Below are 21,220 nucleotides of genomic sequence, written 5' to 3'. Positions count from 1 at the left end.
CTCAACGAGGTATGACATTCCATATTTGGGTAATTATTTCGAATGTTTTGATCAAAATACCAAATATTTTTTTCACAAAAAATCTGGGAAAATATTTTTGGCAAAAAACTGAAATTTCAAATTGGCTTTTTTGGCTATAACTTGACTAAAAATGGTCAGAGAGCAAAAAGGAGTACCATTTTGTATTCCTTACAACCAATACTAACAACCCCTTTCACTTTTAAGCTGATTTTGTGAAATTAATTTTTGGCCAAATTTTTGCTTTTTTTGTAAGGGGTACCATCATCAAAATTTGCAAAAAAATGAAACATCCTAGAATTCCCAAACTTAAATGCAGATCGATTGGGATTTAAGAAACAAACTGAACGAGGTATGACATTCCATATTTGGGTAATTATTTCGAATGTTTTGATCAAAATGCCAAATATTTTTTTCACAAAAAATCTGGGAAAATATTTTTGGCAAAAAACTGAAATTTCAAATTGGCTTTTTTGGCTATAACTTGACTAAAAATGGTCAGAGAGCAAAAAGGAGTACCATTTTGTACTCCTTACAACCAATACTAACAACCCCTTTCACTTTTAAGCTGATTTTGTGAAATTAATTTTTGGCCAAATTTTCGCTTAAATGCAAACTTAAATGCAGATCGATTGGGATTTAAGAAACAAACTCAACGAGGTATGACATTCCATATTTGGGTAATTATTTCGAATGTTTTGATCAAAATGCCAAATATTTTTTTCACAAAAAATCTGGGAAAATATTTTTGGCAAAAAACTGAAATTTCAAATTGTCTTTTTTGGCTATAACTTGACTAAAAATGGTCAGAGAGCAAAAAGGAGTACCATTTTGTATTCCTTACAACCAATACTAACAACCCCTTTCACTTTTAAGCTGATTTTGTGAAATTAATTTTTGGCCAAATTTTCGCTTTTTTTGTACCATCATCAAAATTTGCAAAAAAATGAAACATCCTAGAATTCCCAAACTTAAATGCAGATCGATTGGGATTTAAGAAACAAACTCAACGAGGTATGACATTCCATATTTGGGTAATTATTTCGAATGTTTTGATCAAAATACCTAATATTTTTTTCACAAAAAATCTGGGAAAATATTTTTGGCAAAAAACTGAAATTTCAAATTGGCTTTTTTGGCTATAACTTGACTAAAAATGGTCAGAGAGCAAAAAGGAGTACCATTTTGTACTCCTTACAACCAATACTAACAACCCCTTTCACTTTTAAGCTGATTTTGTGAAATTAATTTTTGGCCAAATTTTCGCTTTTTTTGTAAGGGGTACCATCATCAAAATTTGCAAAAAAATTAAACATCCTAGAATTCCCAAACTTAAATGCAGATCGATTGGGATTTAAGAAACAAACTCAACGAGGTATGACATTCCATATTTGGGTAATTATTTCGAATGTTTTGATCAAAATACCAAATATTTTTTTCACAAAAAATCTGGGAAAATATTTTTGGCAAAAAACTGAAATTTCAAATTGGCTTTTTTGGCTATAACTTGACTAAAAATGGTCAGAGAGCAAAAAGGAGTACCATTTTGTACTCCTTACAACCAATACTAACAACCCCTTTCACGTTTAAGCTGATTTTGTGAAATTAATTTTTGGCCAAATTTTCGCTTTTTTTGTAAGGGGTAGCATCATCAAAATTTGCAAAAAAAATCAAAAATCCTAGAATTCCCAAACTTAAATGCAGATCGATTGGGATTTAAGAAACAAACTCAACGAGGTATGACATTCCATATTTGGGTAATTATTTCGAATGTTTTGATCAAAATACCAAATATTTTTTTCACAAAAAATCTGGGAAAATATTTTTGGCAAAAAACTGAAATTTCAAATTGGCTTTTTTGGCTATAACTTGACTAAAAATGGTCAGAGAGCAAAAAGGAGTACCATTTTGTATTCCTTACAACCAATACTAACAACCCCTTTCACTTTTAAGCTGATTTTGTGAAATTAATTTTTGGCCAAATTTTTGCTTTTTTTGTAAGGGGTACCATCATCAAAATTTGCAAAAAAATTAAACATCCTAGAATTCCCAAACTTAAATGCAGATCGATTGGGATTTAAGAAACAAACTCAACGAGGTATGACATTCCATATTTGGGTAATTATTTCGAATGTTTTGATCAAAATACCAAATATTTTTTTCACAAAAAATCTGGGAAAATATTTTTGGCAAAAAACTGAAATTTCAAATTGGCTTTTTTGGCTATAACTTGACTAAAAATGGTCAGAGAGCAAAAAGGAGTACCATTTTGTATTCCTTACAACCAATACTAACAACCCCTTTCACTTTTAAGCTGATTTTGTGAAATTAATTTTTGGCCAAATTTTCGTTTTTTTTGTAAGGGGTACCATCATCAAAATTTGCAAAAAAATGAAACATCCTAGAATTCCCAAACTTAAATGCAGATCGATTGGGATTTAAAATATTTTTGGCAAAAAACTGAAATTTCAAATTGGCTTTTTTGGCTATAACTTGACTAAAAATGGTCACAGAGCAAAAAGGAGTACCATTTTGTACTCCTTACAACCAATACTAACAACCCCTTTCACTTTTAAGCTGATTTTGTGAAATTAATTTTTGGCCAAATTTTCGCTTTTTTTGTAAGGGGTACCATCATCAAAATTTGCAAAAAAATGAAACATCCTAGAATTCCCAAACTTAAATGCAGATCGATTGGGATTTAAGAAACAAACTCAACGAGGTATGACATTCCATATTTGGGTAATTATTTCGAATGTTTTGATCAAAATGCCAAATTTTTTTTTCACAAAAAATCTGGGAAAATATTTTTGGCAAAAAACTGAAATTTCAAATTGGCTTTTTTGGCTATAACTTGACTAAAAATGGTCAGAGAGCAAAAAGGAGTACCATTTTGTACTCCTTACAACCAATACTAACAACCCCTTTCACTTTTAAGCTGATTTTGTGAAATTAATTTTTGGCCAAATTTTTGCTTTTTTTGTAAGGGGTACCATCATCAAAATTTGCAAAAAAATGAAACATCCTAGAATTCCCAAACTTAAATGCAGATCGATTGGGATTTAAGAAACAAACTCAACGAGGTATGACATTCCATATTTGGGTAATTATTTCGAATGTTTTGATCAAAATACCAAATATTTTTTTCACAAAAAATCTGGGAAAATATTTTTGGCAAAAAACTGAAATTTCAAATTGGCTTTTTTGGCTATAACTTGACTAAAAATGGTCACAGAGCAAAAGGAGTACCATTTTGTACTCCTTACAACCAATACTAACAACCCCTTTCACTTTTAAGCTGATTTTGTGAAATTAATTTTTGGCCAAATTTTTGCTTTTTTTGTAAGGGGTACCATCATCAAAATTTGCAAAAAAATGAAACATCCTAGAATTCCCAAACTTAAATGCAGATCGATTGGGATTTAAGAAACAAACTCAACGAGGTATGACATTCCATATTTGGGTAATTATTTCGAATGTTTTGATCAAAATACCAAATATTTTTTTCACAAAAAATCTGGGAACATATTTTTGGCAAAAAACTGAAATTTCAAATTGGCTTTTTTGGCTATAACTTGACTAAAAATGGTCAGAGAGCAAAAAGGAGTACCATTTTGTACTCCTTACAACCAATACTAACAACCCCTTTCACTTTTAAGCAGACTTTGTAAAATAAATTTTTGGCCAAATTTTCGCCTTTTTTTGTAAGGGGTACCATCATCAAAATTTGCAAAAAAATGAAACATCCTAGAATTGCCAAACTTGAATGCAGATCGATTGGGATTTAAGAAACAAACTCAACGAGGTATGACATTCCATATTTGGGTAATTATTTCGAATGTTTTGATCAAAATACCAAATATTTTTTTCACAAAAAATCTGGGAAAATATTTTTGGCAAAAAACTGAAATTTCAAATTGGCTTTTTTGGCTATAACTTGACTAAAAATGGTCAGAGAGCAAAAAGGAGTACCATTTTGTACTCCTTACAACCAATACTAACAACCCCTTTCACTTTTAAGCTGATTTTGTGAAATTAATTTTTGGCCAAATTTTTGCTTTTTTTGTAAGGGGTACCATCATCAAAATTTGCAAAAAAATGAAACATCATAGAATTCCCAAACTTAAATGCAGATCGATTGGGATTTAAGAAACAAACTCAACGAGGTATGACATTCCATATTTGGGTAATTATTTCGAATGTTTTGATCAAAATACCAAATATTTTTTTCACAAAAAATCTGGGAAAATATTTTTGGCAAAAAACTGAAATTTCAAATTGGCTTTTTTGGCTATAACTTGACTAAAAATGGTCAGAGAGCAAAAAGGAGTACCATTTTGTACTCCTTACAACCAATACTAACAACCCCTTTCACTTTTAAGCTGATTTTGTGAAATTAATTTTTGGCCAAATTTTCGCTTTTTTTGTAAGGGGTACCATCATCAAAATTTGCAAAAAAATGAAACATCCTAGAATTCCCAAACTTAAATGCAGATCGATTGGGATTTAAGAAACAAACTCAACGAGGTATGACATTCCATATTTGGGTAATTATTTCGAATGTTTTGATCAAAATACCAAATATTTTTTTCACAAAAAATCTGGGAAAATATTTTTGGGAAAAAACTGAAATTTAAAATTGGCTTTTTTGGCTATAACTTGACTAAAAATGGTCAGAGAGCAAAAAGGAGTACCATTTTGTACTCCTTACAACCAATACTAACAACCCCTTTCACTTTTAAGCTGATTTTGTGAAATTAATTTTTGGCCAAATTTTCGCTTTTTTTGTAAGGGGTACCATCATCAAAATTTGCAAAAAAATGAAACATCCTAGAATTCCCAAACTTAAATGCAGATCGATTGGGATTTAAGAAACAAACTCAACGAGGTATGACATTCCATATTTGGGTAATTATTTCGAATGTTTTGATCAAAATACCAAATATTTTTTTCACAAAAAATCTGGGAAAATATTTTTGGCAAAAAACTGAAATTTCAAATTGGCTTTTTGGCTATAACTTGACTAAAAATGGTCAGAGAGCAAAAAGGAGTACCATTTTGTACTCCTTACAACCAATACTAACAACCCCTTGATCAAAATACCAAATATTTTTTTCACAAAAAATCTGGGAACATATTTTTGGCAAAAAACTGAAATTTCAAATTGGCTTTTTTGGCTATAACTTGACTAAAAATGGTCAGAGAGCAAAAAGGAGTACCATTTTGTACTCCTTACAACCAATACTAACAACCCCTTTCACTTTTAAGCTGACTTTGTAAAATAAATTTTTGGCCAAATTTTCGCCTTTTTTTGTAAGGGGTACCATCATCAAAATTTGCAAAAAAATGAAACATCCTAGAATTGCCAAACTTGAATGCAGATCGATTGGGATTTAAGAAACAAACTCAACGAGGTATGACATTCCATATTTGGGTAATTATTTCGAATGTTTTGATCAAAATACCAAATATTTTTTTCACAAAAAATCTGGGAAAATATTTTTGGCAAAAAACTGAAATTTCAAATTGGCTTTTTTGGCTATAACTTGACTAAAAATGGTCACAGAGCAAAAAGGAGTACCATTTTGTACTCCTTACAACCAATACTAACAACCCCTTTCACTTTTAAGCTGACTTTGTAAAATAAATTTTTGGCCAAATTTTTGCTTTTTTTGTAAGGGGTTTGCAAAAAAATGAAACATCCTAGAATTGCCAAACTTGAATGCAGATCGATTGGGATTTAAGAAACAAACTCAACGAGGTATGACATTCCATATTTGGGTAATTATTTCGAATGTTTTGATCAAAATACCAAATATTTTTTTCACAAAAAATTTGGGAAAATATTTTTGGCAAAAAACTGAAATTTCAAATTGTCTTTTTTGGCTATAACTTGACTAAAAATGGTCACAGAGCAAAACGGAGAACCATTTTGTACTCCTTACAACCAATACTAACAACCCCTTTCACTTTTAAGCTGAGTTTGTAAAATAAATTTTTGGCCAAATTTTCGCTTTTTTTGTAAGGGGTACCATCATCAAAATTTGCAAAAAATGAAACATCCTAGAATTGCCAAACTTGAATGCAGATCGATTGGGATTTAAGAAACAAACTCAACGAGGTATGACATTCCATATTTGAGTAATTATTTCGAATGTTTTGATCAAAATACCAAATATTTTTTTCACAAAAAATCTGGGAAAATATTTTTGGCAAAAAACTGAAATTTCAAATTGTCTTTTTTGGCTATAACTTGATTAAAAATGGTCACAGAACAAAACGGAGAACCATTTTGTACTCCTTACAACCAATACTAACAACCCCTTTCACTTTTAAGCTGAGTTTGTAAAATAAATTTTTGGCCAAATTTTCGCTTTTTTTGTAAGGGGTACCATCATCAAAATTTGCAAAAAAATGAAACATCCTAGAATTGCCAAACTTGAATGCAGATCGATTGGGATTTAAGAAACAAACTCAACGAGGTATGACATTCCATATTTGGGTAATTATTTCGAATGTTTTGATCAAAATACCAAATATTTTTTTCACAAAAAATCTGGGAAAATATTTTTGGCAAAAAACTGAAATTTCAAATTGTCTTTTTTGGCTATAACTTGACTAAAAATGGTCACAGAGCAAAAAGGAGAACCATTTTGTACTCCTTACAACCAATACTAACAACCCCTTTCACTTTTAAGCTGAGTTCGTAAAATAAATTTTTGGCCAAATTTTCGCTTTTTTTGTAAGGGGTACCATCATCAAAATTTGCAAAAAAATGAAACATCCTAGAATTGCCAAACTTGAATGCAGATCGATTGGGATTTAAGAAACAAACTCAACGAGGTATGACATTCCATATTTGGGTAATTATTTCGAATGTTTTGATCAAAATACCAAATATTTTTTTCACAAAAAATCTGGGAAAATATTTTTGGCAAAAAACTGAAATTTCAAATTGGCTTTTTTGGCTATAACTTGACTAAAAATGGTCACAGAGCAAAAAGGAGAACCATTTTGTACTCCTTCCAACCAATACTAACAACCCCTTTCACTTTTAAGCTGAGTTTGTAAAATTAATTTTTGTCCAAATTTTTGATTTTTTTTTAAGAGGTACCATCATCAAAATTTGCAAAAAAATGAAACATCCTAGAATTGCCAAACTTGAATGCAGATCGATTGGGATTTAAGAAACAAACTCAACGAGGTATGACATTCCATATTTGGGTAATTATTTCGAATGTTTTGATCAAAATACCAAATATTTTTTTCACAAAAAATCTGGGAAAATATTTTTGGCAAAAAACTGAAATTTCAAATTGTCTTTTTTGGCTATAACTTGACTAAAAATGGTCACAGAGCAAAAAGGAGAACCATTTTGTACTCCTTACAACCAATACTAACAACCCCTTTCACTTTTAAGCTGAGTTTGTAAAATAAATTTTTGGCCAAATTTTCGCTTTTTTTGTAAGGGGTACCATCATCAAAATTTGCAAAAAAAATGAAACATCCTAGAATTGCCAAACTTGAATGCAGATCGATTGGGATTTAAGAAACAAACTCAACGAGGTATGACATTCCATATTTGGGTAATTATTTCGAATGTTTTGATCAAAATACCAAATATTTTTTTCACAAAAAATCTGGGAAAATATTTTTGGCAAAAAACTGAAATTTCAAATTGGCTTTTTTGGCTATAACTTGACTAAAAATGGTCACAGAGCAAAAAGGAGTACCATTTTGTACTCCTTACAACCAATACTAACAACCCCTTTCACTTTTAAGCTGACTTTGTAAAATAAATTTTTGGCCAAATTTTCGCTTTTTTTGTAAGGGGTACCATCATCAAAATTTGCAAAAAAATGAAACATCCTAGAATTGCCAAACTTGAATGCAGATCGATTGGGATTTAAGAAACAAACTCAACGAGGTATGACATTCCATATTTGGGTAATTATTTCGAATGTTTTGATCAAAATACCAAATATTTTTTTCACAAAAAATCTGGGAAAATATTTTTGGCAAAAAACTGAAATTTCAAATTGTCTTTTTTGGCTATAACTTGACTAAAAATGGTCACAGAGCAAAAAGGAGAACCATTTTGTACTCCTTACAACCAATACTAACAACCCCTTTCACTTTTAAGCTGAGTTTGTAAAATAAATTTTTGGCCAAATTTTCGCTTTTTTTGTAAGGGGTACCATCATCAAAATTTGCAAAAAAATGAAACATCCTAGAATTGCCAAACTTGAATGCAGATCGATTGGGATTTAAGAAACAAACTCAACGAGGTATGACATTCCATATTTGGGTAATTATTTCGAATGTTTTGATCAAAATACCAAATATTTTTTTCACAAAAAATCTGGGAAAATATTTTTGGCAAAAAACTGAAATTTCAAATTGGCTTTTTTGGCTATAACTTGACTAAAAATGGTCACAGAGCAAAAAGGAGTACCATTTTGTACTCCTTACAACCAATACTAACAACCCCTTTCACTTTTAAGCTGACTTTGTAAAATAAATTTTTGGCCAAATTTTCGCTTTTTTTGTAAGGGGTACCATCATCAAAATTTGCAAAAAAATGAAACATCCTAGAATTGCCAAACTTGAATGCAGATCGATTGGGATTTAAGAAACAAACTCAACGAGGTATGACATTCCATATTTGGGTAATTATTTCGAATGTTTTGATCAAAATACCAAATATTTTTTTTACAAAAAATCTGGGAAAATATTTTTGGCAAAAAACTGAAATTTGAAATTGGCTTTTTTGGCTATAACTTGACTAAAAATGGTCACAGAGCAAAAAGGAGAACCATTTTGTACTCCTTCCAACCAATACTAACAACCCCTTTCACTTTTAAGCTGAGTTTGTAAAATTAATTTTTGTCCAAATTTTTGATTTTTTTTTAAGACGTACCATCATCAAAATTTGCAAAAAAATGAAACATCCTAGAATTGCCAAACTTGAATGCAGATCGATTGGGATTTAAGAAACAAACTCAACGAGGTATGACATTCCATATTTGGGTAATTATTTCGAATGTTTTGATCAAAATACCAAATATTTTTTTCACAAAAAATATGGGAAAATATTTTTGGCAAAAAACTGAAATTTCAAATTGGCTTTTTTGGCTATAACTTGACTAAAAATGGTCACAAAGCAAAAAGGAGAACCATTTTGTACTCCTTCCAACCAATACTAACAACCCCTTTCACTTTTAAGCTGACTTTGTAAAATAAATTTTTGGCCAAATTTTCGCCTTTTTTTGTAAGGGGTACCATCATCAAAATTTGCAAAAAAAATGAAACATCCTAGAATTGCCAAACTTGAATGCAGATCGATTGGGATTTAAAAAAAAAACTCAACGAGGTATGACATTCCATATTTGGGTAATTATTTCGAATGTTTTGATCAAAATACCAAATATTTTTTTCACAAAAAATCTGGGAAAATATTTTTGGCAAAAAACTGAAATTTCAAATTGGCTTTTTTGGCTATAACTTGACTAAAAATGGTCACAAAGCAAAAAGGAGAACCATTTTGTACTCCTTCCAACCAATACTAACAACCCCTTTCACTTTTAAGCTGAGTTTGTAAAATTAATTTTTGTCCAAATTTTCGCCTTTTTTTGTAAGGGGTACCATCATCAAAATTTGCAAAAAAATGAAACATCCTAGAATTGCCAAACTTGAATGCAGATCGATTGGGATTTAAGAAACAAACTCAACGAGGTATGACATTCCATATTTGGGTAATTATTTCGAATGTTTTGATCAAAATACCAAATATTTTTTTCAAAAAAAAAAAACAAAATACCATTTTGTACTCCTTACAACCAATACAAACAACCCCTTTTCACTTTTAAACTAATTTTGTCAAATATTGTAAATTTTTGGCCAAATTTTCACACAATACAAATTTTCACAAACCTAGAATTCCCAAATTTGAATGCAAGTCGATTGGGATTTTAAAAACATAATCAAAATGCAATGCGTAAGCTTGCATTCAAATTTGGGAAAACTTTATTTTTCAATTTTTTTACGTTGACAAAACATATTAAAAAAGTTGCATGCTATTAGAATTTGTTAAAAATAGTTTTTTCTGCATTTACTAGACCACGATAGTGTCACTTTTTTGGAATAGTGGCCCTTTCAGTCACTATTTGTGGTAGCCAGTGAAACCAAATAATTTTCACTCAACAGCCGGTGGAGGTTCCTAAAAGGCGGGGCTTCGCTTTCAAGTGCGACGCTACGGATTCGTTGAACCTGCAGTAATATATACATATGTTGGCCGAGTGTCATCAACCGCTTAAAAGTATCTTAAAGATTGTGACAATGGGCAGCCCGAAAGTTGCTACAATGTCATTGCACATTTCGCAGCCCAGTGGCTTCGATCGCTTAAAAATTTCATAAAGAGTCATCCTTGGCGACGGATTTGTTTTGAAATATGTTTTCATTTGAGTTCGCTGCTTTGGAATAGTTATTTCATTCACAATATCAGTTGTCAGATCAGAAAATGAAAAATTTATTATTATTCAGTGAATAGAGAACAAATTCCAGAGCGGGATTAAGTATAGATATTTTTTTAAAATTTTACTAATTGTTAGTAACCGAAATGCTGCGAATGGATACTGTGCATCGTGATAAAGGTCAGGTGGTGATCTTGAAGAAGACCAATTACTTGCCCTATCTGGTGAACCTGTTCATCCCGAAGTTGTTCTACCCAGAGAAGATTGTGGTGGCCCGGCTGTATATCAATGTCAATAAGCACGATAAGCATGCAGCCGAAAACTTTAAGGGAACCGAGACCCCATGCTTTGATGTTCCGCCTTCCCTGTTCTCGGATAAGGTGCCGATGGACAAGATCGTCTTTCTGCCCACGGTGATGTTGCCCATGGGCTTCGAAGCCGGCGGGGTTTTTGGGCCGGGTGTCCTTACACGGCGTTCCTATCCCATCGACTTGAAGGCCGCTGGTCACAAGGGTCAAACGCCGCCGCTGTTCGTCGGTCTGCGCATGGATATCCAGGCGCCGACAAGGGTGAAGAGTCTCCTGAAAGAAGTGCGTGAATCCCAACCAGCTCAGGACATATTGATGAATTGGGTGCGTGCCAGCAATAACCTTATAAATGGGGAACAGCCAAAAGAACAAGAGCTTCGCGATGAATTTTCCCTATCGATGGTCTTTAACTTGCCGACTCCACCGAGTCCACCGTCGCCCTATCCATATGGCCGTATCCCGTTACAGTTCAACATATACACCCCGGATCTGTCCAATGTTCTGTTGCTTATGTCGCACCAGCGCGACCTTACGGTGGCCATTCTGTCCACCGTTAACAATCCGCATGTTCCATCTGTGGCATTCGCCGCCATGGGCGATGAGGAGGAGTGCCCCAAGTTCGAACTGCCCCTCAGTGCCTTTCCCACATTCGAGGGCGTCAATCGTCCAATGTTTCTGCCCAAGCGTTTCATGCCCAAAGGATTCGAAGCCGGCTGCGTCTTAAAGCCGGGAGCTCTTTCCGACCGGTGGTTCATGGACAACATAGGACGTTTTGGTCCAACACAGCCGCAACATAACGGTTCCATCACACCACCGCTGTTCGTTGGCAAGATCTGCCGCGAAGAGCCGACCGTCGATATGATAAGGAACATCCAACTTGAGATCGAAAAGAAAGCCAGCGAAGATGCAACGCTTCCAGCTGTCAAACCTAAAATTGACATTAGCATCACCAAGGGCTTCATGGTAATGGAAACGGCGGCGGAGGACCCGAAGCCCCCAAAGGGTGCTTACAGTGTGCAAAGCTACGAAGAGGCGTTTGATGATGGATGCGTTGTGAAGGTGGCCAAGAAAGTGGCCACTGAAGCCACAGACACTCGAGGAAGGGATGAAATACGTACAAGTTGCGATCAGCCCCAGGAGAAGGATGAAGGTTCAGCTGAGGCTGATAAGAAACACCTATCTTGCTTTCATGTTGATAGCGACATTGATAATATTGCCATGGCCATGGCCCGTATGGGCGTCGCCGATATCAGTCTGCCGGCCGAGGGGGAGGCAATGCCCGGAATCGATGGTGATCGCGCTTTGATTCAGTTGAGCCATGTCCTCGAGGATCGTAACCAGATCCGCTCCCACACTGACCAGTTGATGCAGGATCACATCTTTCGGATGAATCGCAACCGCATGCTGGCCCTGCGTCAGCCATTTACTTGTATCGGGTGCGGCACGCAAGAAAACAAATAATAGTCCAAATGTTGGATGGCTGTACCTCGATAAACTTTTAATTCAACTACCAATCGAGTGATATTTACAGCTGAAAATGTTTTACTTTGTTTCTGTTTCTTCAATAAATTAGTTATTCAAATTGCAAATATTATTTCGTTTCCCTTTTTTTTTATTTTTATAAATGTTTCCAATTGCAAACAATTAACTATAATGTTTTACCACATTGTGGTAAAAATGCTTTGTTAACAATTTCAAGATTTTTTTTATTTTGAGTCCAGCTTCGAATTGGATAGCGCTTTTGTTGGTTAGATACCCACATCCTGTGGAAAGATCCTGGTCCAATTTATTAATTAGGGCACTTGAGAGATTGTATGCGATGCGATTGAATGCCCCAGCTGCGAGGCCAATTTCCAGCTGGAGCCGATGCTGACAGTGTTATCCGACCTGTTACCCAGCTAAAGTCCTTCTGGACACCCCGCCATCCAGCGTCAGGCGGAGTTATTGCAGGCCATTAAGCCGGCTACACTGCTTTGGTTACCAATTCTTAGGCAACTGGGCAACATCCGTGGAGATGGCGCGATAATCAAGTTGCCTTCTACTAATTACCAAAATAAAAGCGAGCCACGCGACTTCAATTTATCCACCACCCAGTCCATAAGTCCATATAACCAGTAACTGAATAGCTCGCGATGTCGTGGTTAACCGGGGCATCCATGAAGTCCGGGGCATAAAGGACAGCGTGGATTTATGTTGGCAGCGACTTGGTCGAAACGGCAGCACATCAGGCACATCAATTACGGCAACAATATCAACAACAACAACAACAACAACAACAGCAATCATGGATCCAGTGGAGCGGCAGTAACGAGAGCGAAGGAAAACCCAATAAAATGTCAAATCCAATTGGCAAACATACGCCGAGATCGAGGACGACGAGAACGATGAGGACGAGGATGCGGATGCGAATGAGGATGAGGACCATGGCCAGGACTCTGGATGCGGATGTGAATGGGGCTATGCACGGCAGTTCGTAAAGTATATCAAACAGTTTGCCATGGCGCCAATAAGTAAAAAAAAAAATATTGAAAAATTATGAAAAGTATACATATTTCGTGGCAAATTAAAAGAAAAAAAAATAATAATAATATAATAATTGTTCATGGGTGCTGCAAAAGTTGGAGAATAGATATTAGAATGCTGCTTAATAAACGATTTTAGCAGGCGAATTAAAGATCAGAAACTCAATTTAAACGAATCCAAGCAGCTGGATGACTGATTATTTCTTACAGTGTAGCTAGATGAAGATACAGAAGGCAGTGGAAAAGCGAGAGCGAGAGCGACAATAAAAACACTCGATTACAATCAAAAGTGACAGGGGTCCGTGGTTTTTTTACACGGTATGGGGGGGGGTGGGAGAGAGCGGCTTTTGACATGGGTGCGGACGGAAAGGAGTGAAGGGGAGTGGATGCATAGGATTCCGGGCAGTGGGCACTGGTGCGTTGATGAATTTCGCTTTCTGCTCGCTCGCTGTCCATGCCAGAGCAGTTCAATCACGTTCGGCGGAAGTAATATGCCCCCAAAAACGAGTTTGGCCACCAGCCGGCACATGGCGCCCATGGCCCCCATCGTCCAGCAATTGGCCACCCACTCTCCCCTCTCCGCACCTTAAACCACCGTCTGTGTTTGCCACTAAAATTGATTTGTTATTGTACATATGTCTCACTTCACTTTTACAAGGCGCACGGACACGGATACGAATACAGATACAGATACAGATACAAATACAAATACAAATACAAATACAAATACAGATAAAGATACAGATACAAATGCAGATACAAATACAGTTACAGATACATTGGCTCAACCGCAAGGACCCCAACGAAGCGGAACTGGAAAACCCCAAAAAGCCCCGCTGCTTTCTTTTTCCGGTGAAAGTTTGGTAATACGAAACAAATCGGTTTCGTAGTTACGTTCCCATTTTGTTACGTTTGCCATTTCGCCATTGTTACGCGGAAAATGAGATCTGAGAATTCAGTTGGAGATGGTTTGAACTCATAATTGGCTCGTTGATCCCAAAATTTTTGGCACGCATTATAGTTGCTCGTTTTTGCTGGTAAAAGAGCATAATTAAAAAAAAAGAAGAACATTTTAGAACATCTTCTTTCTGTGATGGAATCAGCGACCTTGAGCCGCATCTCATTGGAATTCCTTATGAGTCTCGCCATATCGCCCATCCACATAATAGCCGTATTATACTAGTACTCACAAATATCCATATCTACGTAAGTAATGCAATTTGTATCGCTGCTCTTTTGTATTACTTTTACGTTTTGATTGGAATGGATTGGTGCGCGTTCATTGTAGATTCAGTTGGTGGAACTGGCCCAGTTGATTTGATTTGCCATTGATTGGGCTGCCATCGAAATTTACACTCTCTGTTCGGTCTTTTGGCCATTTGATTCCCGGCGAACAATTGCCAATGGGCCACACATACACCAAAATACATATATGAATGTATGTACATCCATGCAGTTCATAAGACGACGGCGGTATAAGTGTGATAAAATTTAATAAACTTGAAGTTTATTGCATTTGCTCGACTGCGTCCCTTAGCCAATCGAAAACTTTTTCGATTTTTCCAATCCGCTTGAACTTGAAATGCCATTTTGACGCACCACTCATTCGGCTTCATTTTTTTTAATTTTTTTTTGTTCTGCCTTATTTTCAGGCGATGGGAGTTACACCGGTGCGGATTCTTGGGACTGCGCCGCATAGTTTTGTGTCTCCGGACTGATGAGATGACGGAAGCGATGAGCATGTTGGCGTCGGCGGAAATGCCAAGGCGCACAGGAATTTTCTTATTATTTACTGGATGCGATGCGGACGGCACTTGAAGGCATGTCCAATTTCTTGCCACCCACCAGTCTCACTCTGGATTCTCCTCTCGCAAAAGCCCACCCAGCGAACATACCGAAGTGCTTCTCGAAACTACACTGCGATAAATTGATGCACCTCAGGCAGTGCTCTCAAAATGAAACGTAAAATGCTTAACTGCTTTACTTCACAATAGGAAAAGACAATTTTTACAAAATAAACATATAAAAGAAAACACACTTGATTTGTTGATTGACGTTTAACTAAACATTTTTGCCAGTGTAATTTTTGCATTTGGACGTTGGGCTGCCAAAGGCGCTCCGGGATGATGTCATTATAATAATGTTATATGCACAAATCGTCAATTGGTTTGGCCTGAGGACGATTTAGCATGGCTTTAACCATCGCACATCCCTCCCTCCCCCCTCTTATTTGTCGCATTTCGAGCATTTCCCTTTCCTTTCACTTCCCATTCCCAGATCCACTCGCATTCCGATTCCCATTCGCTCATTCAAATTGCCGCTCAAGTGACGCAAAAGCATCTGGGAAATGAAATGTTCGTGCTTTCTCCCTGTATTCCCCACTTTCACCGCTTTCCCCCCTTTTTGGCTGCCCCACTTAACACTTTATTGGATTCCGTTTGCGGATGCCAGTCGGTTTGCTGTTCTTGCTGTTCCTGTTACTCTTATCACTTATCACTTATCATTATCCGCGCCCTCAGCTGTCCACTTCGATTGCCATGTTGTCCAGGACATTGGCTCATAATACAGATAGACTGAGCCGTCGTCCTTTGGATTATGCAATAGCTCGTCATGAGCAGTTCGCAATCGTCAAAGCGCCATTATCCATTATCCCTGGCCAGCTGTAAAATATGTTTGACAGCAGCATAACATTTGAAAAGTTCTGCCTACTTTTCATAGCTTTCACCAGTTGAATAATAAGTATCATTTAGTCGACTTCTGCAAGAGCTTGTGATATGGTCGCGCCTCCTCTTTGATTGAGACAAATATTTGAACAAATTTCGCTTTCGCTTAGACAACCCACAAACATTTCTTTCCGCTGGCAAAACCCTCAGAAATGCGGTGGCGGCTCAATATAAATTATTGAGGATTTATTGGATGTACTGCCTACACGCTCACACACACACCCCCCCACACACACACATGTTTATTGGCATTTTAATGGACTTCCTTTCACTTCCACGCACACAAAAAAAACTCCTTGGTGATGATAGCTTTTTGAACACATTTCTAGAGGGCTTTGCATCAAGACGGCAAAAAGAAACCTAAAGTTTTAAACATAAAAGTCTATGTTAATATGAAATATTTTATTACTAAAAAAATATATTTTTTTGTGTAAAAGAGTTTGCATTTTCTTCGCTTTTTCCCTTTACCAAATCACCAGATCGCCAAATTCGCACATTGTCTTGTACAAATGGGCGCACGTTTAGTTTATCATAAAGCTTATTTATGGCAACCACTTTGCGCCACCTTTCGATGATGATTCCCAATGTGATGATGATGATGATGATGATGACCGATCCTGGGAAAGGTGTGCTCAAGTACCACATGCATAGGCAGAGGGAGGCTGGTTCACCAACGGCCGTGACACATTGAGTAATGACACCCTCCAGTCGATAATCCATTAGGATGTCCGACAAACTGGGCCCTATGAATCGTTAATGTCTCCGGGGAGTGCTGTTTAGTTGACTTATTATTTTTTTTTCTTTTGCGAATAAAAGGGTCTGGGATAAATGGTAGAATTGAAACCAATGTCAGAAGAGCATTTTGCCATAACTCGAAGCCAAGTTAAATGGCCAACTGTCAAACTTATCAAAAGCAAAGAGAAACTAATCTGTGCCAAGGCCTTAAGTTTGGGAATACACTGAGAGTAATGTATATCTAAGTAGCGAGCCTTCACTTATCTAAAAGGTTGACCACACCATTAATATTGTTTTTCGAAGTGTAGTTAAGCTTTCAAGGTCGTCATTCTCAAGGATCAGAGACAAGTCCTTCCTTCGACCATAAAGAGTCATAAAGCGCCATAAAACAGCAAGCGTATTTTACGCGTTAATTTAGTTTGCATTTTTTTCCCTTTTTTTTTTGGGCATTTCGCGTGGCATATGGATAGCCCCCAAAGGCGACATTTGGCATCCAATACGGGGAAGGAAGCGGGAAAACGGAAAACGGAAAACCGGGAGCTGCATATGTTAGAAGGTGGCGAGGATAAACGTGGCGCGGCCAAAACGCACGTGAATGTAAACTGCCGCAGGCTGTTGCATAAATAACAAAGCCGCCAAATTGCCACGGCCACGTTTTTGGCCCAAATGACGGTATGACCACTCGCAAAAAAAAAATTAAAACCAAAACCGAAACCAAAAAGAAACCAGAATAAACCACAAAACAAATAGAGTGGGAAGGTCCAAAACTGCGGCCTGTGATAAATAAATTAAAAGGCACACGCAAAACAGCGGGAATAGCCCAAAGTTTCCCATGCAACTTGAACCTAATAAAGCTGACCACGCACCGCAAACTGGCCGGCTGCGGGGGTGGGGTTGGTTGGGCGGATGGGGGGCTGGTACATGTGTGGCCAAGTCGGTAAAAAAAACCGCCAACGCGTGGCCACACAACGGCCCAAAGCGGCAAAAAAGGCCCAAAAGCGAAGCTGCAAAGCCGCAGTCCTAAACAAAATTGATAAAACCAAAAAAAAAAACTAAAAAAAAAGAAAGGCAGACGCATGGAGGAGCATGATCGGTGACAGAAATACCCTATAATTTACGCCATTTCAGATTAGTCTTCATTTAAACCAAAGCAAGCATAAAACAATATATTACTTAAATTCCAAACACTTAATAAAAAACAAAGCATATAAGCGAAGAACAATATAATTCAATTTAAAAATATTCCTTTTACCTTTTGCACACACACTTAATTTTTGGTTTTCTCTGTGCGAAAAAGTTCGAAAAAGGTTAGTGGCACAAATTAAATAAAACTATCAACTTTCTGATCTGTTGGTAATAATGAATTGCGAAAGTTTATCCTAGCTGTTGATGCGAACGAAATGGGGTTTTTGTAAATACTTTTTCGCCATTTGCTAACTTTACGTCCGCAACAAAACAACCAATTTATATAGTAACAAAAAAATACCCACTTCAACTTCAAATGGATAACAAGCGATGTCCAAACGAGTGCAGCTGCAAAACTGCATGCTGGCTGCTGGGTGACCAAGGACCAAGGACCCTGTTTTCATTTGGTCATTTGATGCCACTAGCAACAAAAAATGGCTAAATCTGCGGAGGAGCGAGCGGAGAAACCAAAGAAAAACAATCTAAGGTGATCAGAATATCGAGTGGCAAAAAAAAGAGAAAGAAAGAGCTGATGACAGAAACATATTGGGTTTCCATATGCCAACTGCTCTATAAGCAGGACTCTCTAAAAGCCTAAATAGCTTACAGCTGTTTCTCTCATTTCAAAAATTACATATATACAACATATAAATCCAAGTAGTATTTAATACATACAAGTATTCCGTGTTATCACGATTTCGAGATCTCAAGTCAAGTTCTTGAGAGCTAATCAGTCCACCCAACTGATTCGGGTTTTATGATGTATCCAAAGTCTACTTGATGTTCTTGGCTATAAGGCACTTGTCCCGTTAACTTGGTACAACAAAAAACGGACGAATGGGGCGTGGCAGGGGCCTGTGGGCGGTGGTTGGCGGTTAGCAAGGCTCACAGCCTTATCAGTGTGCCTGAGTGGGTGAGTGAGTGAGTGAGTGAGTATGTGTGCGTGCTGGCTAAATTAGGTTTCATCTTTGGGCAATTTTCCTTTTGCTATTTTGCTGCCTTTTTTGCACTCTGTTTGCAAACTAATTTACCGTTAGTTATTACTTGGCATCTGCCTGTGTGTGTGTGTGTGTGTGTGTGTCTATCTCAGCATGCATATGCCGGCCATTTGTCTGCCACGCCTTGACCATAAATAACACGTTCTTTGGGGTCCTGGATACACCTACACAAACGTGCCTCACACGTATACCTACAGATACAGATACAGATACTCACACACAGGCACACAGATACGCGCACGAACACAGCTGCAGAGTTGTCACTTATAAATGTGCAGCTATTTCCATTAAGTTGTTGTCATCACTAACATTCCTGCGAGCCTCATTTGACCATCGCCAAAGGCACTTGGCCAAAACAAAATTTGCTCCCTCTGCCACATACTCTTCGATTCTGTTTGGAGTTTTGGGCATTTGCTTTCGAGTTGAAGCTTATTCACTTCAAAACATCTTTGTTAAATATTCAAAAAGAAGTAAAGACTGTGAACTGATTAAAGAAAATATCTTTGCGTATCTTTTATCTATAGTTACGAGTATAATAAATTCATATCTCATCAATATTTTTTTGAAACTTAACAGCACATATACATATATGCGATTTAAACACCATTAAATTCGAAAACAGTTTGAAAAAAAATACAAGTGTATCAGCTCCGTTGACGAAACTGTCTTTATCGGACTTCTTGCTTTATTTTGGGTTTGTTTAGGCCGAGCTAAGAGAAAGGTCAGGGAAACAAGTCACTAGGTAATCTACGACTAAACGGCAAATGCTCGAGGGGGGGTGGGGGAATGGGATTTGAATGAGGGAGGGAGACTGACGGGCTGACTGGTATCCACTGGGTGGGTAACCGACTTAATCACAAGAAAAGGACGTCACAGTCTTAACTTGGCCTGCTCCCCCGCTGCCCCCCCCCCCCCCCCACTCCCTCTAACTCTCTCGTGCTGTCTTTGTATATGTATCTCCCGGTTTCCACGCCCCCCTCCGTTGCCAGTCTCAGTCATTCGAATCTGCAGTGTCAGCCATTCATTTGGTTAATGACATTGTGGCGGTTGCTGCGCCAAAAGCCACAGTGGGCGAAAGGAGGGGGATGGGGATGGGTATTCATGGCTAAGAAGGAGGCAAGAAAGTATCTCCAAGATACTTTTCAACTGACACATAAAGTTTTCGGTCGGCCCACCGTCATGTGTCCTTTGCATACACAGAGAAATATATTGGCAAGCATGAAGTTAGTTCGTTTTCAAAGTGTAAACAATGTAAATATTATCAGTTACATATATATATTAAATAGTTAAGCGATATTTGATTTAATGAAGATCGGAATCCAAAAGAAGAACATATATATTGTATGTGTATTAAAATCAAAATAAATTATTGGGCGCATGTATCACCCAACGAATTTCTCTCAGTGCTCGTGTATATGTATGTATGCTTGTTGTGTTGCTCATGCTGCCGTTTGTTTTAGCCTGTGTGTGTGTTTGTTTGTGTGTGTGTGTGTGTGTGCATATGAAAGTGGTCGTCCGCCAACACCACTTTTGCCCCTTTATGAAGTCCAAACTCTGGTTGAATTATTTTAGCAGCAACTGTTGTCTGCCGTTGTTGTTGGCTTTGTGCTAATGCAGCATGCCCATTCACATCTGCCCCGCCTTTGTGTCCCTTGCAACACCCGCCCCCTTGGGATGTGCCAGCAAGAAATGGAAATGAAATTTAAATTAAAAATATATAAAAAAAGAAAACATTAAAATAGACAAACAGACGAGAACGTATGGAATGTAACTGAATTGAATTAAATGTACAAATGTCGAGGGCTGAGCCAGATACATAGACACATGTATATGTATATGTACATGTATATGTATATGCATTTGCATAATGTTGATTTCATATATGCCTAGAATGAGTACAAAGCACAATGGTGAAATCTAGCATAAAATGTTAATGAATTATTGTTTCGCATTTAATCATATTTTAGTATAATATAATTAACGAAATACTGCTAATAAATATTATAAATTTAAATCTATATATAAAGTGGCATAACTCCATGTCCAAAGGAAGTAAAAGCAAGTTGACAATGCATTTTTATATAGCAAAAAGTGCATTAAAGCTTCGGCTTACAGTTTGCATTTGAACATTAAAATGTCATCATTAGACCTCCGCTGGCAATTAAAAAGCAAAAAAAACAAGTCACTAATTAATGCGGTGCTGTTAATGAAATGTAGGCCAAAAGCAGAAAAAGTTACCGAGGTCTGACTGGGGCTTGA

The 21,220-nt window shown here is 36.7% G+C and overlaps 2 protein-coding genes across 4 annotated transcripts in view; one reads left to right on the top strand and one right to left on the bottom strand.

The window, feature by feature from the left end:
• The window catches only part of LOC6620197 (tyramine beta-hydroxylase), a 69,903-nt gene that overhangs the window by 33,976 nt on the left and 14,707 nt on the right, over positions 1–21,220 (bottom strand). The gene's annotated exons all lie outside the window — the stretch shown is intronic.
• LOC6620270 (DM7 family protein GM11956) lies at positions 10,536–12,392 on the top strand. The gene has a single exon (XM_002044442.2). The coding sequence runs from the start codon at positions 10,637–10,639 to the stop codon at positions 12,257–12,259; it is 1,623 nt and encodes a 540-aa protein (XP_002044478.1). The 5' UTR covers positions 10,536–10,636; the 3' UTR covers positions 12,260–12,392.

This window comes from Drosophila sechellia, chromosome X (assembly GCF_004382195.2).
Source record: "Drosophila sechellia strain sech25 chromosome X, ASM438219v1, whole genome shotgun sequence".
Lineage (NCBI taxonomy): Eukaryota > Metazoa > Arthropoda > Insecta > Diptera > Drosophilidae > Drosophila > Drosophila sechellia.
Note: the sequence above shows the minus strand (reverse complement) of the source record. Positions and strands in the feature narration are given on the sequence as shown.